This window comes from Nylanderia fulva, unplaced genomic scaffold (assembly GCF_048542155.1).
Source record: "Nylanderia fulva isolate GAGA-0341 unplaced genomic scaffold, ASM4854215v1 Scaffold14, whole genome shotgun sequence".
Classification (NCBI taxonomy): Eukaryota; Metazoa; Arthropoda; class Insecta; order Hymenoptera; family Formicidae; genus Nylanderia; species Nylanderia fulva.
Window position 1 is genome coordinate 1,893,378 of NW_028189622.1, and position 26,984 is coordinate 1,920,361.

At 36.9% G+C, this 26,984-nt stretch overlaps 1 protein-coding gene across 1 annotated transcript in view; it reads left to right on the plus strand.

Moving 5' to 3' along the window:
- Window positions 1-26,910, plus strand: part of Nckx30C (solute carrier family 24 member Nckx30C) — a 64,760-nt gene extending 37,850 nt beyond the window's left edge. The window contains 5 exon segments of the mRNA XM_029300609.2: window positions 1,348-1,619; window positions 5,896-6,031; window positions 9,522-9,774; window positions 14,138-14,351; window positions 14,353-26,910. Of these exon segments, the coding sequence (XP_029156442.1) occupies window positions 1,348-1,619; window positions 5,896-6,031; window positions 9,522-9,774; window positions 14,138-14,351; window positions 14,353-14,379 (902 nt within the window). The 3' untranslated portion in view covers window positions 14,380-26,910.
- The last annotated feature ends 74 nt before the right edge of the window (window positions 26,911-26,984 follow it).

A 26,984-nucleotide genomic window follows, 5' to 3' on the forward strand; every position in this document is an offset into this window, starting at 1 on the left:
TCTTGAATTGTGTAACAATATTTATCGAGTGCATACGTATATATGGCATTATTTAGTTCTTAAATGAAATTTTAATGCAATGCACTCTGCCTTTTTTGAAATCTGTAGTATCATAAAAAAAAACCTGACACTTGTATTTGCATTTTGTGCGAGTCAGTAGCATAATAAATTAATAATATATTGATAAGAACGTAAAAAGGACTTTGACAAGCTGCCAATATAGACTTATAGATTTGAACGGCTTCCAAGTAAATTAATAAATTATGTTTATCTATTTTTAAAGTTGGAGATTGTAGAAAAGTAAGTCTGTAGGGTAAAAGGTAGAACGTAGCTGCATGCGATGAATCTTGAAACGTATCTTGCGATTATCTCGGAGTTGTGTTTTCAATCTCGTCGGTTCGCGCCAGCATTTTCCAACGTCGTGGAAAATCGACGATGCGAATAAAGAATATAAGTTCGATACTCGACGCGCACGCACCGTCGACGATTTCGTATATATGTATAAACGTCTCGCTTGATCTGGCGTAAAACAAGAGCAAAAGACGTCGAGAGCGAACAGCTATACGAGGACATTTCCGTATTTCCTGATCGCAATCGGAAGCTCGACGAAGCGCGGAATTTGCAAGCGCTGCAAAATTTACTCGAATGCAACGAGCCTGCTCTACAATAATGTACACTAATGCACATAGCAGCAAAGCTGACTCAATTTCCAACATAAAACAATTCGGACACGCTAACGTTGTAATTAGGGTGGTTAAATATCATTTTCGTTTACCTATCTACGCGCGATATACCTATACACTTTTTTATCAATTATTATGTAAAATAATTTTTTCAACGCCAAAAAAAAAATATATATATACGAATAATTTCTGATAAAATTTAAATAAAAATAATTTCTCTATGTCGCGTGTGTGCGCGCGCGTCTCTGATAAATCTTTTAACAATTTCGTCATGATTTTTTTAATAACGACAAAATGGTTTAGGTAAATCCCTGGTTTTTCATAAAAAAGAGGCACATTTTGCATATTCATATTTTATGATCAAAAGCAAATTGTGATGACGATGCGCTTTTGACAGGCAACGCAATATGGGCATTGCATTCGTTCTATAGCATTCGCCCTCTTTAAAAAAAAAGCAGGACAAACCTTAATAACGATATGCTTATCGAATTATTCAGCGTACATACATACATGCATTTTACATAGAGACATGCATTTGCATCGCGTCGCGAAGTGACGGGCCACGTTTTTGCCATAAATTCGACTACGGGATGATCGCATAATTGAGAGCTAAATGCCTCGCGCTTCTACCCTCATTAACCTGCATCTCTGGTACTGTGTTCAGGCAAGGTGGACGAGAAAGCGACGCAGCTGCACGCGATAGCTTCGCTGAAGGTGCTGCTGGATGCCACCAGGCCGCACAATGGCGCCGCGACGTCGACCGCCGCCCATTATTCCGGCGCTCCCTCGAAGGAGACGACCCTGCAGCTGCAGCAGGGCTCGCAAGGCACCACCACCACTACCACGACTACGACTACCACCGCCGGCACCACCGCCGGCATTCAGGAACTTCCTAACGGCGGTATCGCCGCCGGTCTCGACGCTGGCCTCGAATCGGTAATTGTCGAATGCAAGAAATACCAACACATCGGAGATCCCCGATCGATAGATCGACGTCAATCGGGAGATTGTTAATTGAACAAAAATGCCCGATATCGTGATCACCTCGTTAAAGTATGTATGGCGATTTTTTTTCGATCGTAAGAGATAATTGCTGAGAGATAATTAATGATTTTTCGATTATAAATGCAGCACTTGAGTAAAATCTTCTCTCTGAGAAGAATCAATTAGCGATAGTGGCTGACTTTTCAATCGAGTCTTAGTGGTATATTCAGTGAAACACGAGACGGCAGAGTATTTTTAATAAAATATTCACTGATTTTCGATGAAATTTTGTCACTCTTTTAATCAATAACATTTTCATTGATTCAATTTGAGAGAGTATATCTTTTACGAGATTCTCGAGTATACGGCACCTTTACAATTTTTATGATAGGAGAGCAACGAGAGAAAATGAAAGTTTTTATACGAACGCTCACACATTCATCGCCGTTTAATAACATCAATATTCTCCGAGTTATAAATGAGCCTTCTCGTCGTAGAAAACGTATTTCTAATAATGAAGGAAGGAACCGCATTCTGGCTTCGGATTAGGATCCGATTCGTTAAGTGGTGTATTCGGATCCGAGAGATATTGGAATAGTTTCGTTTCTCTCGCCGCGCTGTGCCATCGTAAAACAAAGAGACCGAGAATACATTGATTGGAATTTGTCGTTTCACTTTTCTTGACAAAATGTTTGAGTTGCTCGCAGCTTATTCGTCGTCACGTTTTTTCGTTTAAAACGCGAAGCGTTTCGAATACGTTATTTTTCCGCGCGCATGAATATTGCAAGAGAAAAGAGTAACTTCCAGCTCGATAAATAAGTGCAATAAACTAATTTTGAAAATTAGCGCAACTTCTTTCGAGATGGCCGTCGTGTACATCAGAACACGCTTTGCAAAGGGCACGTTAGTTCGATACCGTAATGCTCTACTTTCCATTGTAAAATGTTTGCTTCTATCATGACTTGGATATCCTGAATTAGAATAGGCAGTTTAATTCCCGCAATACTGCGAATCACGCAAAGTAATCCTTTTTAACTTGTAACGGTGAACGTCATTCTGGATGTGATATTTCGCTCTATATCTTTTGGAGCTCTTTCTCAATTACAGGCATCTGTGTTAATAGAAAATTCACGCTCTCTCATATAATTCAATCGTAATCATTTTTACATTTTAATTATATATTACAAGGAGAAAGACTATAAATAGAATATAATTCAGACTGAAAAGATTCGTGCCTCAAAGTGGTGTGCTAAAACGCGATAAAGATTTTTATATAAATAGACTTAGTTACTTAATTATATATATTACGATATTTGCTTGCATATATTTTTCAAGCGATACATTATAATATAGTTACATCGCTATTGAAAGGGAGAGTTTAGAAATGGCAATATTCCTCTCTATTTAGCTGGTCAAATGTCATCGTAGCTCGTAAATGTCCCCCAAAATAACAGAGGCGATAGTCCAAAGTCAGCTTTACGCTAACTACGTTTGCAGCTACAAACACGCACGAGTATAAATCGACACGAGGTGTTCATCCATTAAGTCTTATCGGGACAACCGCAATTTTCACCCGACCCCGCCTCGAACTTGTGTGGTTGTAAATCAGAGCAACGCTCGATATTTGTCGGTTTCGAACTTTAAAAGTTCATCCAAGGTTATTTTGCCCACGTCGAACTCGGCCGAGTTAAGGGGTGAAATATGTGAAAACGGAGGCTCGTCAACGTCGCGATATCTCGACATGGGAAAATCCAATCGGATCTCGTAGGCGCGATTGTCGTCAGAAGGGAAAACAGAACGAAATTAAAGAGCAAAGGAATCGATAATTATTTTTTATCTATGTCGAATAACAACGATTCTTTCGGGGGTGAGAATTTCCTTTCCCTCGGGGTAGGAAAATGACTGACGAACACGATCGATACAATAAAAAAAGGAAAAAACGCAACAAACGACATCGTTCTTCTAAACTTTCCGGCTGTTCGTGGGATGATATCAGAAAGAATTGTACCGAGAATTCTATGTGTGGCGCGAACAGAGATAAATATTCAATTATTCTTCTCGATAAGGTGATACTATGATAAAAGCACGTCCTCGAAACCATGATTTCCAGTTGGAGCTGACCTCCGACTTTACGATAAACCGCCTGATGGCTACATTTATCTATCTTTTCGCGTCTTTTATCGTCTCCGAAAAACTCTAAAGAATTCTATACAATTCGCGACATTGCAAATTGTATAGATCCAACGTGCACCGTCAAAGTTCTGTTTTAGCTCGCTTAAACATTCTGTTGACGCATCGAATTCCACTCTTAATCGCGAAACAAATTTTCAACAAAGTGCATAGCAAAACACAGGTAGCTGATCGTGACTCCAATTAAAAGAGAATGTCCCGAGGAGCGACGACAGAACAGATCGGTGGTTGGCCGCAACAAATTGCCATGTCGTACAGGAGAACCCTCGGTTCAAATCGATACGTTGCGTCTCTCGTGTCATTTTCTTGCGTCGAACATATTCGAGCTTTTATCGTTGCATTAACATTTATCACGTCTAGCGATGAAGAACGGTGAGTGCAAAGTGCTCACTTAAAAAATGCATCGCGTATAAACGTGTGACACGTACCTATTCTTTGTATTCTCTCTCTCTCTCTCTCGAATTTTATCCGGCATCGCTCTTCGCCTTTTACGATCCTTCGACTAACAATAAGATCAACTCAAAGCTAAATTTCTTGATCGAGATATCTCAGTTCTCAGTATGCAATTCTATTTTAACGTTTATTTACTTTTTATAACGTTATTTAATCGCGGCATAAAAGAGGAGTATGAGCTACGCGACTCGCGTAAATACTTCATTTCATTATTACTATGAATTGTTTTAAGTTAGGTATAATGAAAAAATAAAACAATAATATTTTTCATATTATATAACGTATGTGATTAATTTTTTAATTAAAGATTTAATCACATACTTTTAACGTGACGTCAAACGCGACAATTAAACGTGTAAAATTTATGGTATAGAGAAAAAGCCATTCTTTTTGTCATAAAATTTGTCTTAAAGTCGGAGGCAGGAAATATAGCTTATGAAAGCTCCGGACTAGCTTAATGTGAATAAAGAGGACTCGAGAGCTTAACGTTTAATCGTAAAAAAGACCACAATAATCGCCATTGTTACGAAAAGAACTCTTGTTCTCGCAGTCAGAATGACGCAAAGGAGCATCGGAATGGCGAAACAATTTACCCGGGAGCAGAATGCATAATCGTCGCTTGTAATTTGGAAAGTTATTCTGCGGAAATATAAATCGGAAATCGACTAATCCAAAACTCGCTCTTTCTCTCTCTCTCTCTCGAGGATATTAGCCGGCTGCTAGTATTGCGACGCCAGGATGGACAGCAAGTAGTCTCAGGCGGCTTTGTCCTAAATGAGCGAAGAGAGGACCTTTTCATTTTGAATGCATCGGAGAATCTGGGTCAATGCTGCAAGCCCACCCGTCCGATGCTGCACGTTGTGGATTCGCGAGCGCGCGCGCATTTTCCACGCAGCGAAGTCACCAACCGATTTTCCGGATTTGCGGGAACGAAAGACTCCCGGGTTCATATAATGTTTCGGTCCGGCGGCCTCATTAAGCTTACAGCAAAGTAACGAGATTCAAGATAAATGGCCTATGACGATATTAATCAAAACTAGACTGGAAGCACAAATTTTATCTCTTCGCAATTTTATTACGATCGTGTAAATACTGATGATATATAATTTTTTTTATATATACTGTTTATAATTAATTGGTCTTGATCTTTTGGACAGATGACAATACTCTGTTCTTTGAACAAGTATACATGTTTTTTAATAATAATCCTTGCTAATGCGGAGACATTTAAAACAAAGGATTAGTCTTGGAACCGGATTTATTTCGTTCTTGAATGACGGCGACTGAAAACAATGGTAGTTTATACAAGCGTTCGCGATGGCATTGTGCAGCGGTTTACTCAGGACCGAATAACGGAAAGACACTTTGTGCCTTTGCTGGAAATTCGTGGTTTTTAAAAGGGTTCCTCGAGCCTTGCGGCGTTCCCCGATAATGCGAATAAACATTTCCCTTGCATTCTTAGCGGTGAAACGTTGCTGTTTAAACGGCGTCAAATAAACAAATTGAACATTCGGGCATCTTGAGCGATTAAAACAAAAACACAATTTAAAGAGAATTTAATTCCTCCATATATGTTTATTCATAGGGCGAAGAGGATGAACCTCCAGAGGCCTTGGACATGGGTTGGCCCAGCAGCCCGAGGAAAAGGCTGACTTACATCTTGGTCGCGCCAATCTTATTTCCTCTTTGGTTAACGTTACCAGACACGAGAACACCTAGAGGTAACCAATAATCACCTTTCTATTACCCGTTTGAACTCGAACACACGAAGACTACAATAAATTATTTTTTACTCACATTTCTCGGTTTGTAAACTTTGTCTTTTCTCTGGTCCAATTATTAAAAATGTTTGCACGTAATATGTATGCAAAGAAAGATATTATGTTTTAATTCTACGAAATTAAATAAGAGTAATTTATTTATTGTAGAATAGATTGATGTGATTTGAAAATTAGACGAGACTAAATCTGTTTGTGTTTGATTGATGCAATAGACAGCGAATTTGAACCATTACATACCTGCTTAATGGTCTTTTCTTGAAATATTTTCATTCGCTGTTGACTGCTCGAGCGATATTAGGTTCCGACAAATAATCGGTTCTGAATAGAGGCAGATGAAAACTGGAGCAAAGACAAAAGCAGATCCTTTGTAAAGCGCAAGGGCGATTAAGCAGTTTCATTTGCATATCTTGCGTCCATTGCGAGACCCAAACTCCCTCCTTTCTGAAAAGTCAATTAAGATATTTATGAAATGAATGTAGAAACCTTTAAAAGAACATGAAAAAAATTAATTCTCCAAAAGTATTTCTAATCGATAAATATTTCCATAAACTTCATATTTTTCGTTCTTTATTTTCATTGCTCGAGAATAACGTTAAGAAAAGTACATATGTTAAGATAATTTCAAGTTTAATTTTACTGCAATAACTCGTTATTTATATTATTCGGTTTCACTACGATGGCAAATATAATCGAGAATATTTATTTACGTATATTTCACTCGACTGCAATAAATTGTTCATGCTATGATAAATATTTGATCTGTATATTGCATCTCTTGCAAATAATGAGAATCGATAAGATTTAAGAATTTTCGCGCGATAATTAAACTATTCAGCATTAAATTTTATATTTGCTTGTGCATTAATTATTACACCTAATTTATCTATGTTGATAAAAGCGCATAAAAACGACCATTTATTACCGGAAATATTATCCAGAGAGAATGAAAAAAGAATATAGAGAAGTTTGTGTGTTTCGAATGCGCCATTAATTAGGACCAGAACTCTAGGGTCGGGGAAGGTATGTGTACCTGTCTTTTTTTTTTTTAATTCGCTGAAAACGTCGGGATCAGATTAAATCCTATCAATCAGCGCGAACGTCGCGCCATGTTTTGCCCGCCCGGTATATATATATTGACCCCCGAGGTAATATTAGCTCAACTCCGGGAATTTGGGATTCCGAGCCATCGATTTCACCGAGATGGAACTCGTCTTTCATCAACACACAAGAGACTAATTAAACGGCATTTATGCCTAACTCACCATTTAAGTTTATATTTCATTGTTGTGTAACAATATTCGAAGATCAGCGGAAAAATAAAAATTAGACTTTTTCTCAACTTCCACTAATGGCTAATCGCGGATTATCGCGCGGCAAAAACATTACAATTCGGCCTTATCGGAATCGCGAGGACGAGTGAATCTCTATTGGATTTGGCATACGCGCCCGCGTTCTAATTTAATAATAAATGTTAAGATCGACGTCAACACTCGCGTTATTCAAAGCATCTCGCAGCCGCCATTTATCACACGCCTCCTGCATTATCTCGGCCTAATAACACGCTTCTATTGCGATATATCGCACAATACCCGCGACGAAAGATGATATTGACACGTTAATTTCGCATCGGGGACTGATTGTTGCACACGTACGAATGCACAGATAGTACGTACGTATGTACATACTCGTTCTATTGTCAACTAAAATTCCGATACGTCCTTTGAATTTCAGCAATCTCGGCTCTTTGATTACCGATCTGTTAATATGAACGTACCGCGATCAATTAATGCGGGATTGTACGCACCGCAAAACGCACAAGCGAGTCAGAGATCGCTCCTAAATTATATATATATATATATACATATATATATATATACATATATATATCTATTTATTTTTGTGTCAATATTTTTATAAAAGTTTATTCAAATCGAGATATTCCAACTTCCTTCTTAATGTATTCAAACTTCCCTCTTAAAATATTTATGATATTCATATATTAAAAAATCCAAATAAATTGAAACATAAATTGAAAAAGTTAGCAAATGTATATATCTTCTGCTAAAATATAAGTGCGATTACTCTAGTATCAAATTAAAAGAAAAAAGTTATGATGCGATTCTTTTTATCGAATTCATTTATCGAATAATTAAAACTGTCTAAATTGAACTTAATTAATCTCGCTTAAATTAAGCAAATTAATTATATCACGTAACACTTTTCTCTTTCTCTTTATTGTGTATTTTCATTTATTCAGATTAAAAAGCTAATATGGAAAACAATTTAGTAGAGGAAACTTTCATTTTGTAAGCTCATTCCGCTTTAGAAATTGCATAATCATAATCATGAAGAGAAATTAGTTTTGTGAGCAAATATCAAAATATTCTTTATATTTCTAGGGTTGAACCATCTATATAATATATATTGGGTTCCATTAAGTAATCATTCGAAGCAGAATTCTTCTTCCAACGTTCTCAAATTAAACCCCTGAGATTCAGTCATTAGGATTAAATTACGGCCCGGATTAGATATCTCGAACTTCACCCTCATCATCGTACTTAAAGCACGTAAATGCGTCGTTGAAGTCTGCAAACACTGATGGTTTTTATTGGCAGAGACTGATTTTATCTATCGTAAAATATATCGCTAAGAAAAAATATAACTTACTGAGAACTTTTCGTTAAACAGCAGCATAAACAATTAATATTGATGATTGCAAGCAAATAATTAACCATTAATGACTAACTATAAAGTTGTATTACCGTTAAATTATTAAAATAATAGCGTATTTCTGCGTTTAATATTTTTCCTTAAATTTTAATTTATTTTATAAAATGTTGATCTTTATAATATATTTATTTAGTTTATTTATTTTTATCGATCTATTTATTTATTCTTATATTTTTTATTGATTGATTGATTAATTTTTATAATATATTATGCCAATTATTTGTTCATGCACAAACGTGTATGCTATGCTGATTCATTTTTTTCTTATAAAATATTTGTATTATAAAAAACGAATGATATATTTGTTAGATTCGTATCGCGTACGCCAATTAGCCAACATTACACAGCGATATCGAAATGGTAATCGACCAAGCACATTTAGCATACTTAAACTACTCCTGTTAATGGAAACTGGAAATCGAGTGATACGACTAGAGCGCTGGCGCCACATGGCTGACTGCATAATTGAGTGAAAGAACGTCCCGCATCGTCGCAGCAACATCCCGCCTTTTCCCGGCTCTATTTTGACACGGGAAGGATTACCGCGTCGTAACATCCGATATGTCAACCGGTTATGTGCCGGTATATCCTGACCGATTAATTATATATATATATATATTAGTTACAGATTAGTTATAGATTAATTTATACAAACCCGAGGCGCACAGGTAACAGATGCCGTGCATCCGCTTAATTTCAGGGAAGAAGTTTTTCCCGATAACTTTCATCGGCTCGATCTTCTGGATCGCGGCGTACTCGTACCTGATGGTCTGGTGGGCGAACGTCGCCGGCGACACAGTAGCTATACCGCCGGAAGTGATGGGCCTGACGTTCCTCGCGGCCGGCACCAGCATACCGGACCTCATCACGAGTGTGATTGTGGCGCGGAAGGGATACGGCGATATGGCCGTGTCGAGTTCCGTCGGCAGCAACATCTTCGACGTGACCGTTGGGTGAGAATCCAAATTCTTCTAGATACTCTTCGATGCAGCATTGTCCTGCAACTATTATATACGAAGGCGTTAAAGCATTCGTTCTGTTTCAAAAAATTACAAATTCCAAAATTTCTTTAAATTTCAATATTTCATGGACACCCAAATTCATTATGTTTCTTATTTTTTATTTATGTATGTATTATTATTTAAATTTTCTGCAACATATTATATACGAAGGCGTTAAAGCATTTGTCTGTTTCAAGAAGTTGCAAATTTCAAAATTTTTTTAAGTTACAATATTTTACGAACCAATTCATTATGCTTCTTATTTTTTGTGTATGTATTATTATTTAAATGTGTTATAATTGCTAACATATTTTTTGCCAACTCTATTGAAAAAATAAGAATCTTACTATGCTCTAAAAACTTTATAAAACTAAAAATTATTCCAAGACTATGATAAAAATAAAATAATTCGAAGAAATATTTTATTAAAATAATATATGTCGAATAAGATATATATATTATTAAACACACAAGAATATGTATGTATGAAATCGAAAATCCTTTGACACAAAGTCTTTCTGGTTCTATTCTATTCTAGAAAAGTCGCAGCAACGTGTAATTCTCATTGATTCCGTACGTGAATAGAATTTTATGACACAATCAAATATATATATATAATAGATATTGCTAGATATTCGATCTACAGATAAGATGAAATGATAAGAAACCTTTCAAAAAAGAGTTGCATTGAACGTCATATTGATTTTCCGCTAGGATTATCTCAAATCGAAGAAAAATAAAAAGTTAGAATATAAGTTAGCATACATAAACTGAACGATACAGATACAAATGCAAAAAGAATGCCGAAAGATAAGCATTCTCGACACGTCTTTTATTAACATTTGACGTAAAAAAAATTATGACAAAGTGAATGGTGCAGTATGAATAATAAGGGAGGAAGCAAATTAAAAGGAAGCAAAACGTTTTGATATTATTTTGTTATTTCGAGATTGCCAGTGTCACGATTAATTCAGATATTATAAATCTGCTTCTTAATTAATATCAATAAATTTGTATTATAATGTATAAATAATTGAATAATGTATTAATAATGTTATTTATTTGTTTAATCGTCAAATTTTCTGCAATTATTTAATATTAATCAGAAAGTTCTAACTTTTGACTTTAAAACAATACAAAGTATAATTTATTTAGTAAAAAGGGCAACACATCCTGGCAAGGATCATACGCAAGAATTTTTCAAAAACATTTTCGTCGCTATAATAAGGGCAGAGAGTAGCATAAGATACTAAAATGTGTCGTAAAATGAAGAAATTTAATACACTCTTGAAAGCATCTGCTACTTTTTCTGTTTATGAATCCTAGACCCATTTACGTCGTGCTATATATATTGAGGGATCGATTAACGAAAAGGACCAAGTGCCAAAAAGGCAGGGAAGCTTATTCGGGAAGAGATATCAATCTCAAATTTCAGTAATGGTCGTTCAAGCGAAACGAGGAAAACAAGATATCAAAGGGTAACGCGTAGGCGACAAAAAAATATCGATTTTCGCGCACAATTTGAACTGCAAATATCTAGATTTTTAATTGAGTAAAAGATAGTATTTTATATTTTATTTTATTCATAATCTTTTTTTATCGAAACTCTCAGCTAATGAAAATTATTAATAAAATACGCGATTAACGTCTTTCATCATTTTCCATTTATTGTCATTTCATGAAGCGCTTATTGTAATAGTCTGCAAACATTACTAGTATAGAAAGAAACTGTGCTATTGTTCTCATATTGTGCAAAGAATATATGCACAGCCAATAGTTGTCATAATTATACGCTGGTATACTGAATACAACAGTATTTAAGCTTATATATTCAAACGCGTTTACTTCGAAGGTGCCTTTGATATATCTATGCTTTGAATTATTAAATATATAATTAGTTGTTCTTTACCAGTACATAGTATGGAGGATTTAAATAAAATCAAATATATATATTACAGGAAATATTGAACATATTCAAACTTTAGTATCTTTTATGAATGTAAAAATAGATGGAACTTTATTTGTCATTTACATCAAAAGATTTTTTTTATAGCTTTGTCAGAGTACTAAAATAATGTTTGTTAATAAATAGCACTTGTTTTCTTTAATTATTTTTCCTCTTTTCAGAAAGATGTGGATAAATTTATAAACATAATATATTACATATTCCGGGAGAAAATTTTCTTATTTCAAAAATAAATTATTAACTTTTCTTTTTTTATTCCTGCAAAACGCGTAATAATATTACTTCGTAATTCTTGCATTAAGTAGTATCAAGCATTGCAGGAACTTTTCCCGGATACTACTTAAACGATGTCTGCATTGCCGGTGGGAATCTTCAAAGAACGGAAATTGATAGGCGGTAGAAACGATTATGGTTTGTAAGATATCAATAGCACAGCAGAGTTCAATAGACGAATCGAACAATATCGGAATTATTGAACTCCCTCGCATGTATATGTTCGCGCGCGAATACAATGCACTTAATTGCATACATATGTACGTATATTTACCTAGTATATGTGCTTCTGTATAATAAGTGTATATACTTTGCACACATACATTCGTATACACATATTTCCTCTCGTATAATGTACATTCGCGCGATATGAATTAGAATTTCACCGATCATCAAACGGGGTTTAGAAGAGGCGTATGGAATTGGTAGCCAGAACAAACCTGTCGAGGTATTCTTACTATTTCACTATAATCGCATTCGCTATTGATTCTCTGATATTATTATGACCTGTCGGCGCGGGAAATGCCGCGAATGCAGTTTCAGCCGCTATCCATTTTCCATGGATAAATTTCGAAAATCTCTATGCGAAACTACCATTTCACTTCTCATCACTAAAATAATGTAGTTAATAAGCAATTACGTCGGGCGTGGTGTCCGAATAATTACATGATGAACTTGAAACAAGTGATGAAAATTTGCCAATTGAATGTTTCGCGTATTCGAGCTCCTTGTTTGCTTGTTTGCACTCAAATTCTTATTACAGACGATCATACAGATCTCGATTTCCAGAAATTCATTGTGAGAAGAAAAAATTCTTCATTTTCTAATTTGTAAAAAAATAAAATTATAAAAATTATAAAAATCAAATCAAATATCTTGTGTAACTTTAACAGTACACTGATTTTCGCGCGTGATATTTCTCGAGTGATCTCTAACGAGAAGCAAAGTTTGTGCAAGCAAGTCGTGGCTTGTCACCGATAAGAATTCATTATCTCCTTCACTTTGTCTTCACGGCTATAAAATCCAATCTGTCGAAATTGATCGCGCGTTCCTCGACAACACTCGATCTCCTGTGGCAATCGCTCGCGAAGACGAAACATTGGATCCTTCTCATCGACGATCAATCATTATCACGTATTCCTCGATTGACTGCCAACTGACAGAGAACTTGAAAGGAATGTGGGGAAAAATATTTCTCCGTATTTGCGCGCGGAGGAGATTGCGACTGCACGTCAAACGATATTATTATATATCCAAGAGACGTCGACAGTATTGTTATAGACGAATATGAATTATTGTACGTCAAATATATATATATATATATATATATATATATATATTGTATATTTATAGAAAGAAAGAAAGGAAGAGAGAGAAAGCACGACACCTCCACACACGCATACATTTGTATGCTCGATCAATGCTGTCAGATGATCCCACCTGACTTGTAATCATAAAGCTGTAATGTTTTAATAGAATTCGTGATGCAAAAATGCAAACATTAAGTATATTCGGAGAATTTTGTCGAAAGTACCACGTTTTGCGATTTGTATGAAGATGTAACAAATATATGCGGTTTTTGATATAATTAAATAAATTAAAATAAATGATTGGTATATATTACGCAAACGTAGTGATAATTTTTGACAGGTTACAGCACATTATCGTTCTACAAAATAATTGATACGTTTTAGAACGATAAAAATGTTATATAATTTCAAAACTTTTTCAAGTTACCAGCTGGCAAACTCAGTATGACGAATAAGCGATTCAATTAAAAAGTTTTCGATCGATACATAATTAACTATCGTTAATCTCAAATATTAATTACACGTAATCTTTCACGTTGCTGCCGCTATTATCTACATCTCTTGTTCTTAAAAAAGTTACTATTGATACTTGAAATATTATATAGATATCTAATTAGAGAGAAGATATATTAATTAAAGAAAAAAGAAATAGAATAATCAGAGGAAGAGCGGTAAACGAAGCGCACTAATTATAGCTAATAACGCATCGGCGAATCAATCGGGCGAATAAATATAGGCTCGATTTGCACTTTGATTCTGCCCGCAGGCTTCCGGTTCCGTGGCTCCTGTACGGTTTGATCTACGGAAAACCCGTGGAGGTGAACTCGGTGGGGATGGTGTGCAGCATAGCGATACTGTTCTGCATGCTGCTCTTCGTGATCATGAGCATCGCCTGCTTCAGATGGAAAATGAACAGGGGCCTCGGTTTCACGATGTTCATCCTCTACTTCGTCTTCGTCGCCGTCTCGCTGATGTTCGAAGTACGAATGGCTGGTCTGCCCGGTGTAGGGCAGCACCAGGGGTACTAGAACCTCCTCTCCGGAGGAAAGGACGAACACGTCTGCGAACACGGACGCACACTTGCGAGTCTCGTCATCATCATCGTCATCGTCGTCGGCGAGTCTCGGCCGACGAGAGAACTCTTCCCCGGGGTCGAGCCGAGGAGAAAAAAACCGCGCAAAAACCCAAAGTCATTATACCTTCCCGCGTGCGCGCGAAGGAAACTTAATGATCGAACGGCAATAGCAGCACCATGAACACACACACACATACACACACACATACCCACATCTACACACATGTATACATACACACAGCACTATCACCGGTCATCAGCAATTTTGTGTATCACGCAGATGCGTTTTGTTCTTATAGTCGCGCGAGAGGTGTACATATTGTATAAATCTTGAAATACCTGAAACGAAATACTCATCTTGTTAAGAATTAATCGAGCGTGCCACTTCGCTCGAGTCCGCTACTTTATTATTTAGGCATGGCGAGCGCGTTAGCCGATCGTGCCAAGGACCAAACCAGCATAATTTTATATAATCCGTGGAAGAATCCTTTGGCATATCCTTCTTTCTTCCTTCTTCTTCTTCTTCTTTCTTGTTCCCTTGGTGATTAATAAAGCTTGCGCGATGCCTATTAATTCACCGATCAGACTTTTGTAGCAACAAAAGAATTATATAGCAATCTTTCCAATTCTAATCGTGTCGCGTCAGATATCGCTCGATTCGTACATTTATCAAGACATTTTTACGCGTTTCTTTTCTCGAATATACACACAATTAATAGCAATAATGTCAAATTTGTAAAACACAAAGTTACTTCGTCAGTGTACAAAATATCCCAGTGAGGCTTCTCTCGTTTGACTCCTTGGCACGCTCACGTGTCCAAATATTATATATAATATTATCCTTAGAGAAAGAGAGAGAGAATGACAGAGAGAGAGAGAGAAAGGTAGCAAGTCAGTAATCTGACCGCTCGCCGATTTTCTTATAAAGTAGAACTCTTTTCACCTCTAAACGTAGAATAGATTTTAACTTTTACTCTATTACGCTCACGAAATTTCAACTTGATGCGGTGTGCTGTTCGACGTTTCGTTTCGATGGCGAACCGATGTACGCACGTCAATTTCGAGTGTACATATGTATATATTTCGTTTACAAGTCTTTAATTTTCTGTATTAATCATAAACAGACGCTAATATATACTATACACACACATATATATAAATATATATTATGCAAGCTTTTACAGTAAAAGAATACAAAATGTTGAAAAAAGATCTTATTTCTTTCTCGCTACGTTTACGATAAATTTCCTAAATTTATCCACATTACATAAATTATTATCACAATTAAAATAAGATTGTGTTTGATCATTAAAATGTTTCCTACGTTGGTTAATAAACATGTTTCCTATATACGTTCGTGAAATTATATTAAAGAGATATATGATTGAAAGTCTCCAAATGTTAATCCATTAAATAATAAGATTAAGACATGTCCCAAAACGAAACGGTCGATCGTCACACCGGATTTTCAGTATACGATCGGAACGGATGTTGCTGTTGATACGTGAATAAGATAGAGTAGCGGTAAAAGTGCGAGACGTTGATTAGCACACTCGATTACCTTTGCAGATTACATTTTTCCTTGACTTTTCATTTAAATCGCTCGATTCAGGGAGCAAAAGAGCTGGTTCTCGAGCAGTATCAAAGAAAATGTGTTCATCGATGCGTAGCGTTAATTTAGCGAGATAGAAAACATTCATTTGATAATTTTAATTGTCCGTTTAACATGGTTGATTAAACATACATGAAGAAATATGCATTGTTTTGTTAAGAAATGTATATCATATGATATTTTAACGAAAAATCGCGCAAGTCGTAATTACGATTTATTTATTGCTGATCAGCTGATCAAGCGAATCCATTTGGATGAAACGAAAATACGTCTCGTTCGCGTAAGACATTTAGATCCGATTCCGAGCGTGTTTTTTTCCTCTTAAATACTATTTACTATCACTAATTATATACATATAATCTGTAAGCGACATGCGAAAAAGCAGACCTTCCTGAGTGCATAGAGAGAAAAAACAAATTATTGAAAATTGCAATATTCGAATTGATATATCGCGCGAGGATTCTTATTATAATCAATCGAGGACACTTGTATCTTGTTGCTTGTTGATTGTTGATGCACTTTACGCGCGATCGAATCCACGTGCGACATTTTCTCTCCGTAGAGAAAGTATCAAGACGATCATATGTGAAAACGTATAAAATTATGGAACGTGCGGATAACGCATTATTATTATGATACGTTCGTAAAAAGAAACGAGCAAGAGTCGCTTAGACATTGCACTTTTCATGATATTCCATCGCTTGATACTCTCCGAGCAGCTATTCTTTTCGATAAATTCTTTCAAGTTTTCGACATTGCATTACGACGCACTACTAAAAAAGGTATCGCTAGAAAATATTAACTTACTATTATGGTTGTTACATGTACACACAGAAAAGGCAAACGGGTAACAGAATGAACGAATTCACGGAGGTATGCATGTGTGTGAGATTGAGAGAAAGAGGGAGAGAAATAGGATCATGTATAGAGTTAAAGCGTGACAGAATGGGCGATTTTTAAGTTCCAAGTTACAGCACCCGCGTGTTGTAAAAAGCGTTTGTAAAGGATACGTTTTAAGGACATATAGAGATAGTTATAATGTGATATCGATTATATTAAGGTACGAGTTGAAAGAGGAAAATGTTATTATACATACCTATCATATGTTGAGAGATACAGAGAAGTGATATTCTTAGCCTGAACGCCTAAAAGCGGCCTAGCTTTTTAATTAAGCCCACAGCTGACGCAAAAAAAAAAATCGATCCGTGGCGTGAAGAGATAAGAAAGAGACCATAATTATATAAAAAAAAGTACTGTCAACGTTATAATCGATAGGGCGAATTTTAGATTATCAAACTCATATACACACACACATATATATATAGTGTGAAGAAAATTCGGCGCGACGCGAAACGCATTATTATGAAGAATAACATACTATATATTCGCACATATATATTATCGCATATAATGATATATTTGTTTTCTATGGTCCCTATATGATATCGAAAGCACGTGGAGGACGGTCTCTCGCAGCTTAACACTCCGAATCGCGTCGTGTGACAGTTATATTTTACGTTTAGCCTTCCAACCGCAGCTATATCCATCTGTCTCTCTGATCTGCCTAAACCCTAAGTCACCTATGCAATCCGATTCGCGCGCTCGATTATTCTGTGAAATTATTCTGTGTACTCCTCCGTGCTCTGGTTACTTGGATTCCTCACGCGACGAAAAGCGTCGTGAGCCACGCTATTGCGCCTAGAAAGAGCGGCTAAAATTGACCGATGATCCGGAATATTAACGTCCAGGGCTAACGATGTCAAGGATCTGTGATAGCGAGACGAAAGCAAGAATACCAAGAACACTTCAAGGCCGCGGTAAAATTTACGACGTTAACGAACAACAATCTGTTATATCAATTTGTTTAACGTGAAGTGTAACCGGTTATTTTGGACGGCAGAGTAGTCGAACTACAACGATATAGGATTGAAAAAAATATTATAATTGTTCGGAATATAAACAAAATTTTATAGTCATAAAATTGCAAGCAATGAATGGCAACATTACGCGATCTCCTCGAGATTATTATCGATCATTAATTAAGATAGCGACGCTCCTTTTCGCGACAGAGCTTTCAGCATTACGTTGAGAAAAAGGATTTCGCCTGCATGGCAATACTGCCAATTGATTCTAAACTCACCCCCATTTCCTTTTTACGAAATTTTATTTATCGAATACAAAACCGTTTTGAGACTTTTATCCGCGAGACTTTAATTATAAGTAGTTTCAGTCTTATATCAGATTTCTACACCCAATGAGTAAACTGTATCCGAAATTGAAAAAGATCAGGCGATGAATGGGGGAAAAAAAGAAATAAACCATTATTCTGAAATAGATAAACTTGGGAACACACAGACGCAATCAGATTTCCGTAAATGAAAATCGTGCAATGAAAATCTCTTAGGCGCGTGAGCGGATGAACTTTTGCTCGGCGTAAGAAAAAGATGTAATCAAAAATCGCTCGATACGGACGTGATAGCTAGCGTTGAACCGCCCTTCGGACTTAGCAGCGATCATCAGTGGGGAAACAAAGCTTTGGGTTCCTTCGTGACGACCAACATAAATGGGGAACGAGTTACGAGAGAGCGAGGGAGAAAAGTGGGGAACGTTGTGCCGAGGCATTTTGCGTCGTGGTATACGAGTTGCAAGGGGTACGAAAAGGGATTAGTCTGTCAGTCGCGAGCGAAACAACGAAAGCGGATTAGCAGTGAATCGCGTGATAAGTCGAAGGTCGTGCCGGAGGGCTCAAAGCGCAGCGGTGCTCCGCGTAATTTATGCTTTGTAATATACCGTAGGACAAACATCATCGACATTGGTGATGAGGAGAGACGGCCCGTTTTTTGCTTTTGAATGTCGACTTTTCGAGAGATTAATATCCTTTCGTGATCCGCCTGGGTATAAACGTTAAGAAAATAGCTTGCCTCGTGACATATTTCCCCTCCCAGAAAGAATGACACGAAGAGATCTCATGGATGTACATGTACATGGTGACATGCCATTGACCTCGATACTCTTTAGCGACTTCTCACGTTATACATATTATATAGTTATTACATATATTATACATGCATATATATATATAAAATATTGCATCGGTTGTATATAAAATATATATGTACTATATTTTAGTACATAAAGATTTGATTTGATCCTTGCGTTGTCAAATTATCAGGACGCACGGCACATTCATTTTATTTGTATGTAGAGTGTGAAAATAACGAAAGAGAGAAAGAGAGGGAGCGAGAGAGAAGAGAGAAATACAATTTAATTTCAATGCACTCACGCACGCACATTCATACACATATATACACATACACACATATACACGTGTAAATTTACGTTCGTGAGGTGAACGCGACGAGACGGAGAGTGTGTTTTCGAAAAATGAAAATTGTTTGGTTTGTCCGACAAGTTTGTCAAGACTTAAAAAAATGCAACGCATCGATGCCAACCCTATTACGTAAAGGATGAATTTATGTCGAAAGGGAAATGAGAACGGAAACAAGTTCCCACCAGTTAGTGCATTCAACCCGAAACAGTATAATCAGTGTCCGATAGACCCTTCTTAATTTTTATAAGGGCGTCTCTCTCGTGAAATCCTTTTGAAATACAATTATCTTTTTATATTTACGAACGCTTCATTTTGTCCAAAGGTGGCTTTCGAAACTTTTATTCGCGTGACAACAACAAAAATAAACTTATTGTTACATTATATATACATATATATATTTTATATATAAATATATAATATATATATATTTATATATAGAATTCGTTAGACCCTTTTATATTTTTATGTGAATGCACAATATGTTGTACTGTTTAGAGTTGATGGTAGCTGTTATCTTATATAATACGAATGCGGAACCCGTCGCGCGCTCGCAAAGACGCTCCAAACTTAGACTTTAAGCGACGTTAAGAGTTTAGTTGGTTTCATACTTTTTAACGTAGCTTTCGAGAATCGTACAAGAATTTTTACATTGTGACAAAAAAAAAAGAGGTCGGTAGATTAGAGCCGGGCACGTGCGCGCGACGAGGATCGAGCACGATCCTTCAAATTTCGGCGAGTTGTTACAAAAAAAACGGGGCCGAGTGACAAATTTGTCCTCCGCGAAATCGATCGATCGTGTATACTAAGAACTGTCACTGTTCTCTCAGCCGAATGACATGATATATAAATCGTTATCGATACTCGTGGATATAAAATAACGCGGGAATAAAAAAAAGGGACACAATACGCACGCTGTGAACGATCGAACAAGATCGAACGCTTCGAATATTTTCTTGGCATTGACAAAGCGCGAACGCACATATCAAAGAGAAAAAAAAAATGTTGATTATATATGATAACTGAGATTACTTGGTAGTATTATTAGTGACTTAAATCGATAAGATAAATAATTAGATGAGGAGTTATACGAGCGCGTTATAAAGTTTCTATATAATTACAAATTATATAATATATATATAAATATGTATTATATCCTACGAGAGTCTCTCAGTAAAAAAAAAGAACGCTGAATCGTCGATTATTGAATCGCGTAATTCGCGGGGAAAGAATAGCGGGATGCAATTTTTGGCGATTCTCTGGGCGATGATCTGAGCGTGTTGGACGTAACGTAAATAAATTCCGGAGAGAATATACCTCGCGTTTCTCTCGGGCTTTTCTTTTGATATATATTTCATTATCGTCATCTCTTGAAAAAAAAAAACGCCACATTATATAGGGTTGTACCCCCGTCCATCGCCGCAGTAGTAGATTTACGGGATACGACGCGTAGTTATAAAAATCACGACTTACGAGAATTAATTAGGTCACCACAGAGTGCTAGAAAGACGAAGAGCGAAGCGAGGAGAAATATATAAATATACATATACATATATATATATATATAATAAAAATATACATATATAAATACGCATAAAAATACACATACACACACATATAAATATGTAAAGTACCTATATCTAGCGTTATATACGTTCTCGTCGACGATTCCGAGCTTGGAACGTTTTTATTACGGTAAAAATTTCGTTTCTTGATGTTCGTAAGATACGTCTTCGACGCGTTACTTAAGATCGGGGCCGAGGCACACATATAATAATCGCGATGTGACGAGAGTAAAAAATAAACGGATGCGTTCGGACGAAAATTGCTCTTTCGCGCGCGAGGGCGCGAAGTTAAAAATTCATCACCTCGCGGTCGCAAAAGAGCGATAGCGAACGATTTTCCCGAATTAAAGGGGGGGGGGACAAGGGGGAGACCGATGCATCAACGACCACGGTCGAAAGTTCGCTCGGGACGAATCTCAGCTTAAAAAAAAAAAAAAACAAATCATTAGAGATCGCGTATCGTACCCCCGAGAGTACGAGAGAGTTTAAAATGTATAACGGAACTAAAATCGCAAACATAAAAAAAATAGTCACGATGGGCGAAAAGCCCTTGAGAAAAAAAGAAAAAAAAACGGAGAAACACGCAGATGTGTTAAGGAGAAGCCGTGGGGGTCAGCGTCGGGGGTTCAGGCCGCTCGGTCGTCAAATGACGATAAAACGATATGAAACGATGTCACTTGACGCCCGAGATGTGGGCAGAACGACGAGCGGAGCACTCCCGGGAGGGATCATTGTTTTAATGATGTACGCCTTAATGATCAACGATTTCTGCGTCCGGGAAAATGGGGAGCGATATAGGGGATGATAGGGAGACGCGGATCAGCCGGACCGGCTTACGGCGCTGGCGCCAATGGGTGACACCGCGTGTGCAATAAAAGAGAGAGAAAGAGAGAGAGAGAACGAAGAGAAATATATAACAATATTAATATTATTATATACAACATTTTTACGGCATATATACGCGGATACGAAAGTAGAACAAGCGAAAAAAAAATCTGAAAAAGATCAGAAGTTTTAGGATAAATGATATTACTTGTTGTTGTCTACCATAGCGCCGTAGCATATGTAGGGCACTCTAGTCTAGTAGCCTGTTTCGAGGGATGCGTGTGAAAAATGCGTGCGAGAGTGACAGTTCGAGAGATCACTCGAGAGGATGAGAGAGAGAGAAAGAGAGAGAGAGCGAGAGAGTGCGAATTCAGAAAGAACGGAGTGATTGAACGCATATATTAATTATTATTACCTAATTGCAAAAATAAAAATTATATATATATATATTCACATATATATGTTCTGTATATATACATATATCTATGTGTATATATATACATACTCGAAGAAGCTAGTTACTTAACGAAAATCAATGATTGAGATATATACAGAATCTATACATATACCTTAAACGTGTGCCTATGTGCGCACGTGCGTACACTTTATCTCCTCCACCCTCGCGATCCCTGGCCTCTACCCTCTTCCTACCTCCTCTCTTCAACCCCTCGCAGCCTTTCGTCTCTTACCGCCAGCCTCACACGCACTTGCGCACATATCCATTACGCATTACCGTAGCCATGTTGTGTAGGGATGTCTTTAATGAGTAAAACTACGATTTCTCATGTTACATGTTATACGAAAAAAATGCAAAAAAACACAAGCAGAAAAGAGGAAATCTCGAAACGACGAAAAAATTTCTTCCGGTCAGTTGCAGGATCGTTTGAGAGGCGCCACATATTATGTATATTAAAATATACGCGCGCGAATGTCCAAAAAAATGAGACAGCGAGAGGGATATATAATATATAAAAATCGCGCGTATTCTGTATACACACACACACACACACACACACACACTTAATGCTATTATTATATAATTAATTAAGTCGAATTACTCGCCAATCGCGACGCTTCCCTCACGATCTTTTTGCGATTTAATTCAGTTTCTTCGTTTTTGCTTTCGTCGCGAGAAAAAAGCCACGGCGGTGACGGAACTTATTGACAGACTTTTATTAAATGCAAATGCATTATTAATACAAATTAATATATACGAATTGTTACGATAAGAATTCGCAATATCAATTTTGACAATGGAGATATGAGAGGAAGAAAGATGCAACATCCGTTTAACGCATTGTGGGCACTTTCAGATAATCGAGTTTTTTATTTAAAGACTAAAATTAATTAAAGGTTCCAATAATAAGTTTACAATACTTGAACACATAATTGTGACAATATATATCTCAAATTTTCTCATCCATTTACTTTACACATTCAGGATGATTGTGAAACAATCTGACAGCTGTCAAAGTTATCGTGCGACTCATTGTAAGCTAAAATGAAAGAAACTGCAATTTTTTTCACGATTAAAGTGCGAAAAACGACCCTCGTCCCCGATGCGTTAAAACGGCAAACGCCGTAATGAGATGATGTCTGTTTAAACTCATTCTACACTTGTTCGCGATGAAAATGATCCGCTATCCGCGGACGATGGCTCTTTGGTAAAGTACGGCGTACGGCTTGTCGCGGATTTGCACTACTCCCTTTTACATACTAATCGCTCATCTCTCCACTTTTGCCATTTGGCAACGCGTTTTCCTGCGGAAAAAAATAAATCTTGCGGTAGAACAGAGAACAAAATTTCACTTACACGATACTATCCGAGGGAGACTGTGTATCTTCTTGGCGCGTGGCTTCTCTAGAGAAAAGCTGCCCCGAGAAACGGCGGAAATAAACTTCTTGCGTGATTAAATCCGATTTTTACGAAGGTACACCTTCGCCTATACGTCACTCTTTATCTGGAGAGTTTAATGTTATTATCATCCAACAGAAAGTACTTAAAACGATTGAAAAAAAAAATAAGAAACTGCGTTATACATGCAACAACTCGAGTTAACGTAGGGGCATTTATTTAGAAATATTCGTCGAGAGAGAAGTTTCCACTATGTATTAATTGCATATTAAATAGTCAGTTAAAAAAGAAACCGATTGTTGGAAGAAGCGCAACGTGTTACGATATAGCAATTAAATTAATTAAAAATCACGCGAATCAATCAATGCGAACGATTCTTCAAAGTTTCCCCAAAGGTCTCTCGCTTGAAAACGCTGAATAATATATATTGTATAATCGGCGTATTCTCACTCTTCAAAACTTTGATTCGCGAGTATTTATTGATACACAGTCGACAATAATCAAGTAACAAGAGTTTACATTCTATCTCTATTCCACACTACTATTCAATAAACTCAACAAAAACAAAGATACGTTAATGAACGAGCTCTATACTTGTCTCGCTCGAGATTCTATTATTATACATATATCGCGATTACTTGCAAAACATAGATTCTTTTTCCAGCGTTAATCTTTACAGAAGAGAGATTAAGAGAGAAAGAAAGAGAGAGAAAGCGAGTATCGTTTTTGCAGTATAACTCTTGTTCCTCAGTTTTAACGAGACGCAATAATTGGATCGTCTAATAATTGAGTATATATTTAGAATCGGCAGTATTTTTGTTTAGCATTAATCTTATATAAAGTTCCTGAGAAGAAAGAATCGATCATCTAAGAGAATTGAAAAGCCACCAATTGTATACTATAAATTATAAAATATCTCAGTGCTGTTATACCGCTCTCTTATCCCATTTCGTTAGTAAATTTCTCTCTTACTTCGTTATAAAATTATTCTTACCGTTGTTGTTACCACCATTATATAATTAAACACAAGAGTAAAAAAAAGAATAATAATCTTCAGAGAGTATATAAACGCGTTACGAGATTTAAAGTAATAAATATTTCTCAGCTACTTGAGAGCCCGAACGTTATGCGATAACGTTCTAATTAAGTGAGATATATAAAGCCGATAAAGCAAAAACATACCGCTGATTCTTTTAATCACACCTGAATCATACTCTCGTATCTATATAGCGTTATTTATCCAATTACAATTTGCAACTTAGATTGCCCAGGGATAAGTAAAAAGAAAAACATATATCGCAATGGACTTCATCATCTCTCAGCGCTCTATTTTCTGCATGCACATGCCGTATTGCAAACGATTAGTATATCATTATGTTACGATCGTGGTTGCGACGAACATTATTGCTATATAGGCGTATCCATATTATTGTACCGCGACATCATGTTAATTGCTCGAGGTGATTAAAGGCTCGACGGCGTCAGACGATGCTCAATGAATCGGTGGCGTGAATAAAATCGGATTAACGCACGTTTGAGTGCTCGAGCCTAGAAGAAGATCCTCGCACGTCGATCTCACATCTCTTGTTATGGTGAAGAATAAAAAAAAAACAAAGAGCGCTCCCCCCACATCTCGCCATTGTATATACGTATATATTAATGCATAATATTGTCATAGGACACGCGAGAGCGGGCACAAGAGATGGTTATATTATTGTCGTTATTAGGCGAAATTGTGAGGGTATTTCGTTGCGTTTAAAAAAGAAAAAAATGCCTGCGGGACAGGATCGTTAGACGACAAATATAAGTGTCGTGTAATTTTTATTTTTCCATTTCGGACTTGGATCGGACTCCCTTTACGCGATATATTACTTGGACTGTTCCGGTATGTAAGAACGTTCCTAGGAGGCGAACCGTTGTTGTACCTCTCCGTTCCATTATTTTAAGTTCCGTGCACCGACTAAGTAAACTTTGTATATCGTTAAGTCTCAGTATCTCGTTTTTTAAGAAGAAAAAAATCGAACAACACGTCAAGAGAGCGGCGGCATCTTCTTCAAAATAACGGTCGCGTATTCGATACCCACGTGTAGCGCATCTGTCAAAATCGCTAATTGAGGCAGCGTTCTAACTCTTGAGTTGTATCCGTCATACAATATATATATATGTGTATATATATATATATATATATATATATATATATATATTTCGCGCGAGGTGACATTCAGAATTATATATCCCCGTACGCGCAAAGATGTACGTAGCATATAATACGAACGACGCGATGATGTTAATACATACGCATTTAAAACTTTTCTTATAGCGTTTACTACTTAGTAGATAAGCTAGAGAGCGTCGTAGAAGAAAAAAAAACGCGTGTCATACTGAGATGTAAATTTTTATAAGATTTCAAAACGTAAAAATGTGTCACCTGTTGTCAGTCCGCGACTATATATAAGGTGATTCGGACTGTGCGATACGACTTGACAGTTAGCGGCTGCTTCGAAGAAGGATCAACTTCGACGAGAACAGACCGGTATATGCGACCGTCGAACATAAGACAGACAGCTGATTGCGTCGCCAGGATGACAGCGATCAAAGTGTCAAAAGCACATGCGTCAAGTCCCAAGTAGCCTGATGTCATTAGATGTGAAAATGACGTCATTTGGACGTTCAATGACGTCAGTTTGCTACTTGGGGTGTGTCAAGAGCGACGAATAAACTCGTCCTTACGGTCTGCATCTTTGAACAGTCTTGCACGATATATCAACGATATTCCCACCTGATTGCACGAGACACACTTTTGTCTCTCGCGCTTGAAACTTTGATCGGGGTGGATCCTTGCGACGCCGCAGCCGGAAAAACAAGCGGGATACAACCGCTGAGTTTATCGATTAAATTACCGCAGATATACATGCATTATTCCGTACCAAGTACGGCTAGAGAGCTACTGAGTAATTTATTATAGGATTAAAGAGTCGAATGTGTAACGCGAGCACGAACGAAGAAAGGCCTGCATCGACGACCATCTAACACTCTTTACACTTGCCGTCAATATCCCTCTTCTCCCCGTCCCGTCCTCCCTCTCCCCCTCCTCCCTCTTTCCTCCCCCGTCAATCTTACATTCCTTCTTTACACCCGATCACACCTCCCTGTACCCTCAAGAAAAAACAGAACAACATATTGTAATCTATTGTAGATTGTTGTAGATAAATTATACGGTTTGACCGTACATTGTTACTTTTTGTCGACAATATAAAAAATACACAGATATATAAGTAATTACCATCTCGTTACGTGTTTTCTATTTTATTTCATTACCTCCCACACTACCGACCGGTATAGCAACACTGATG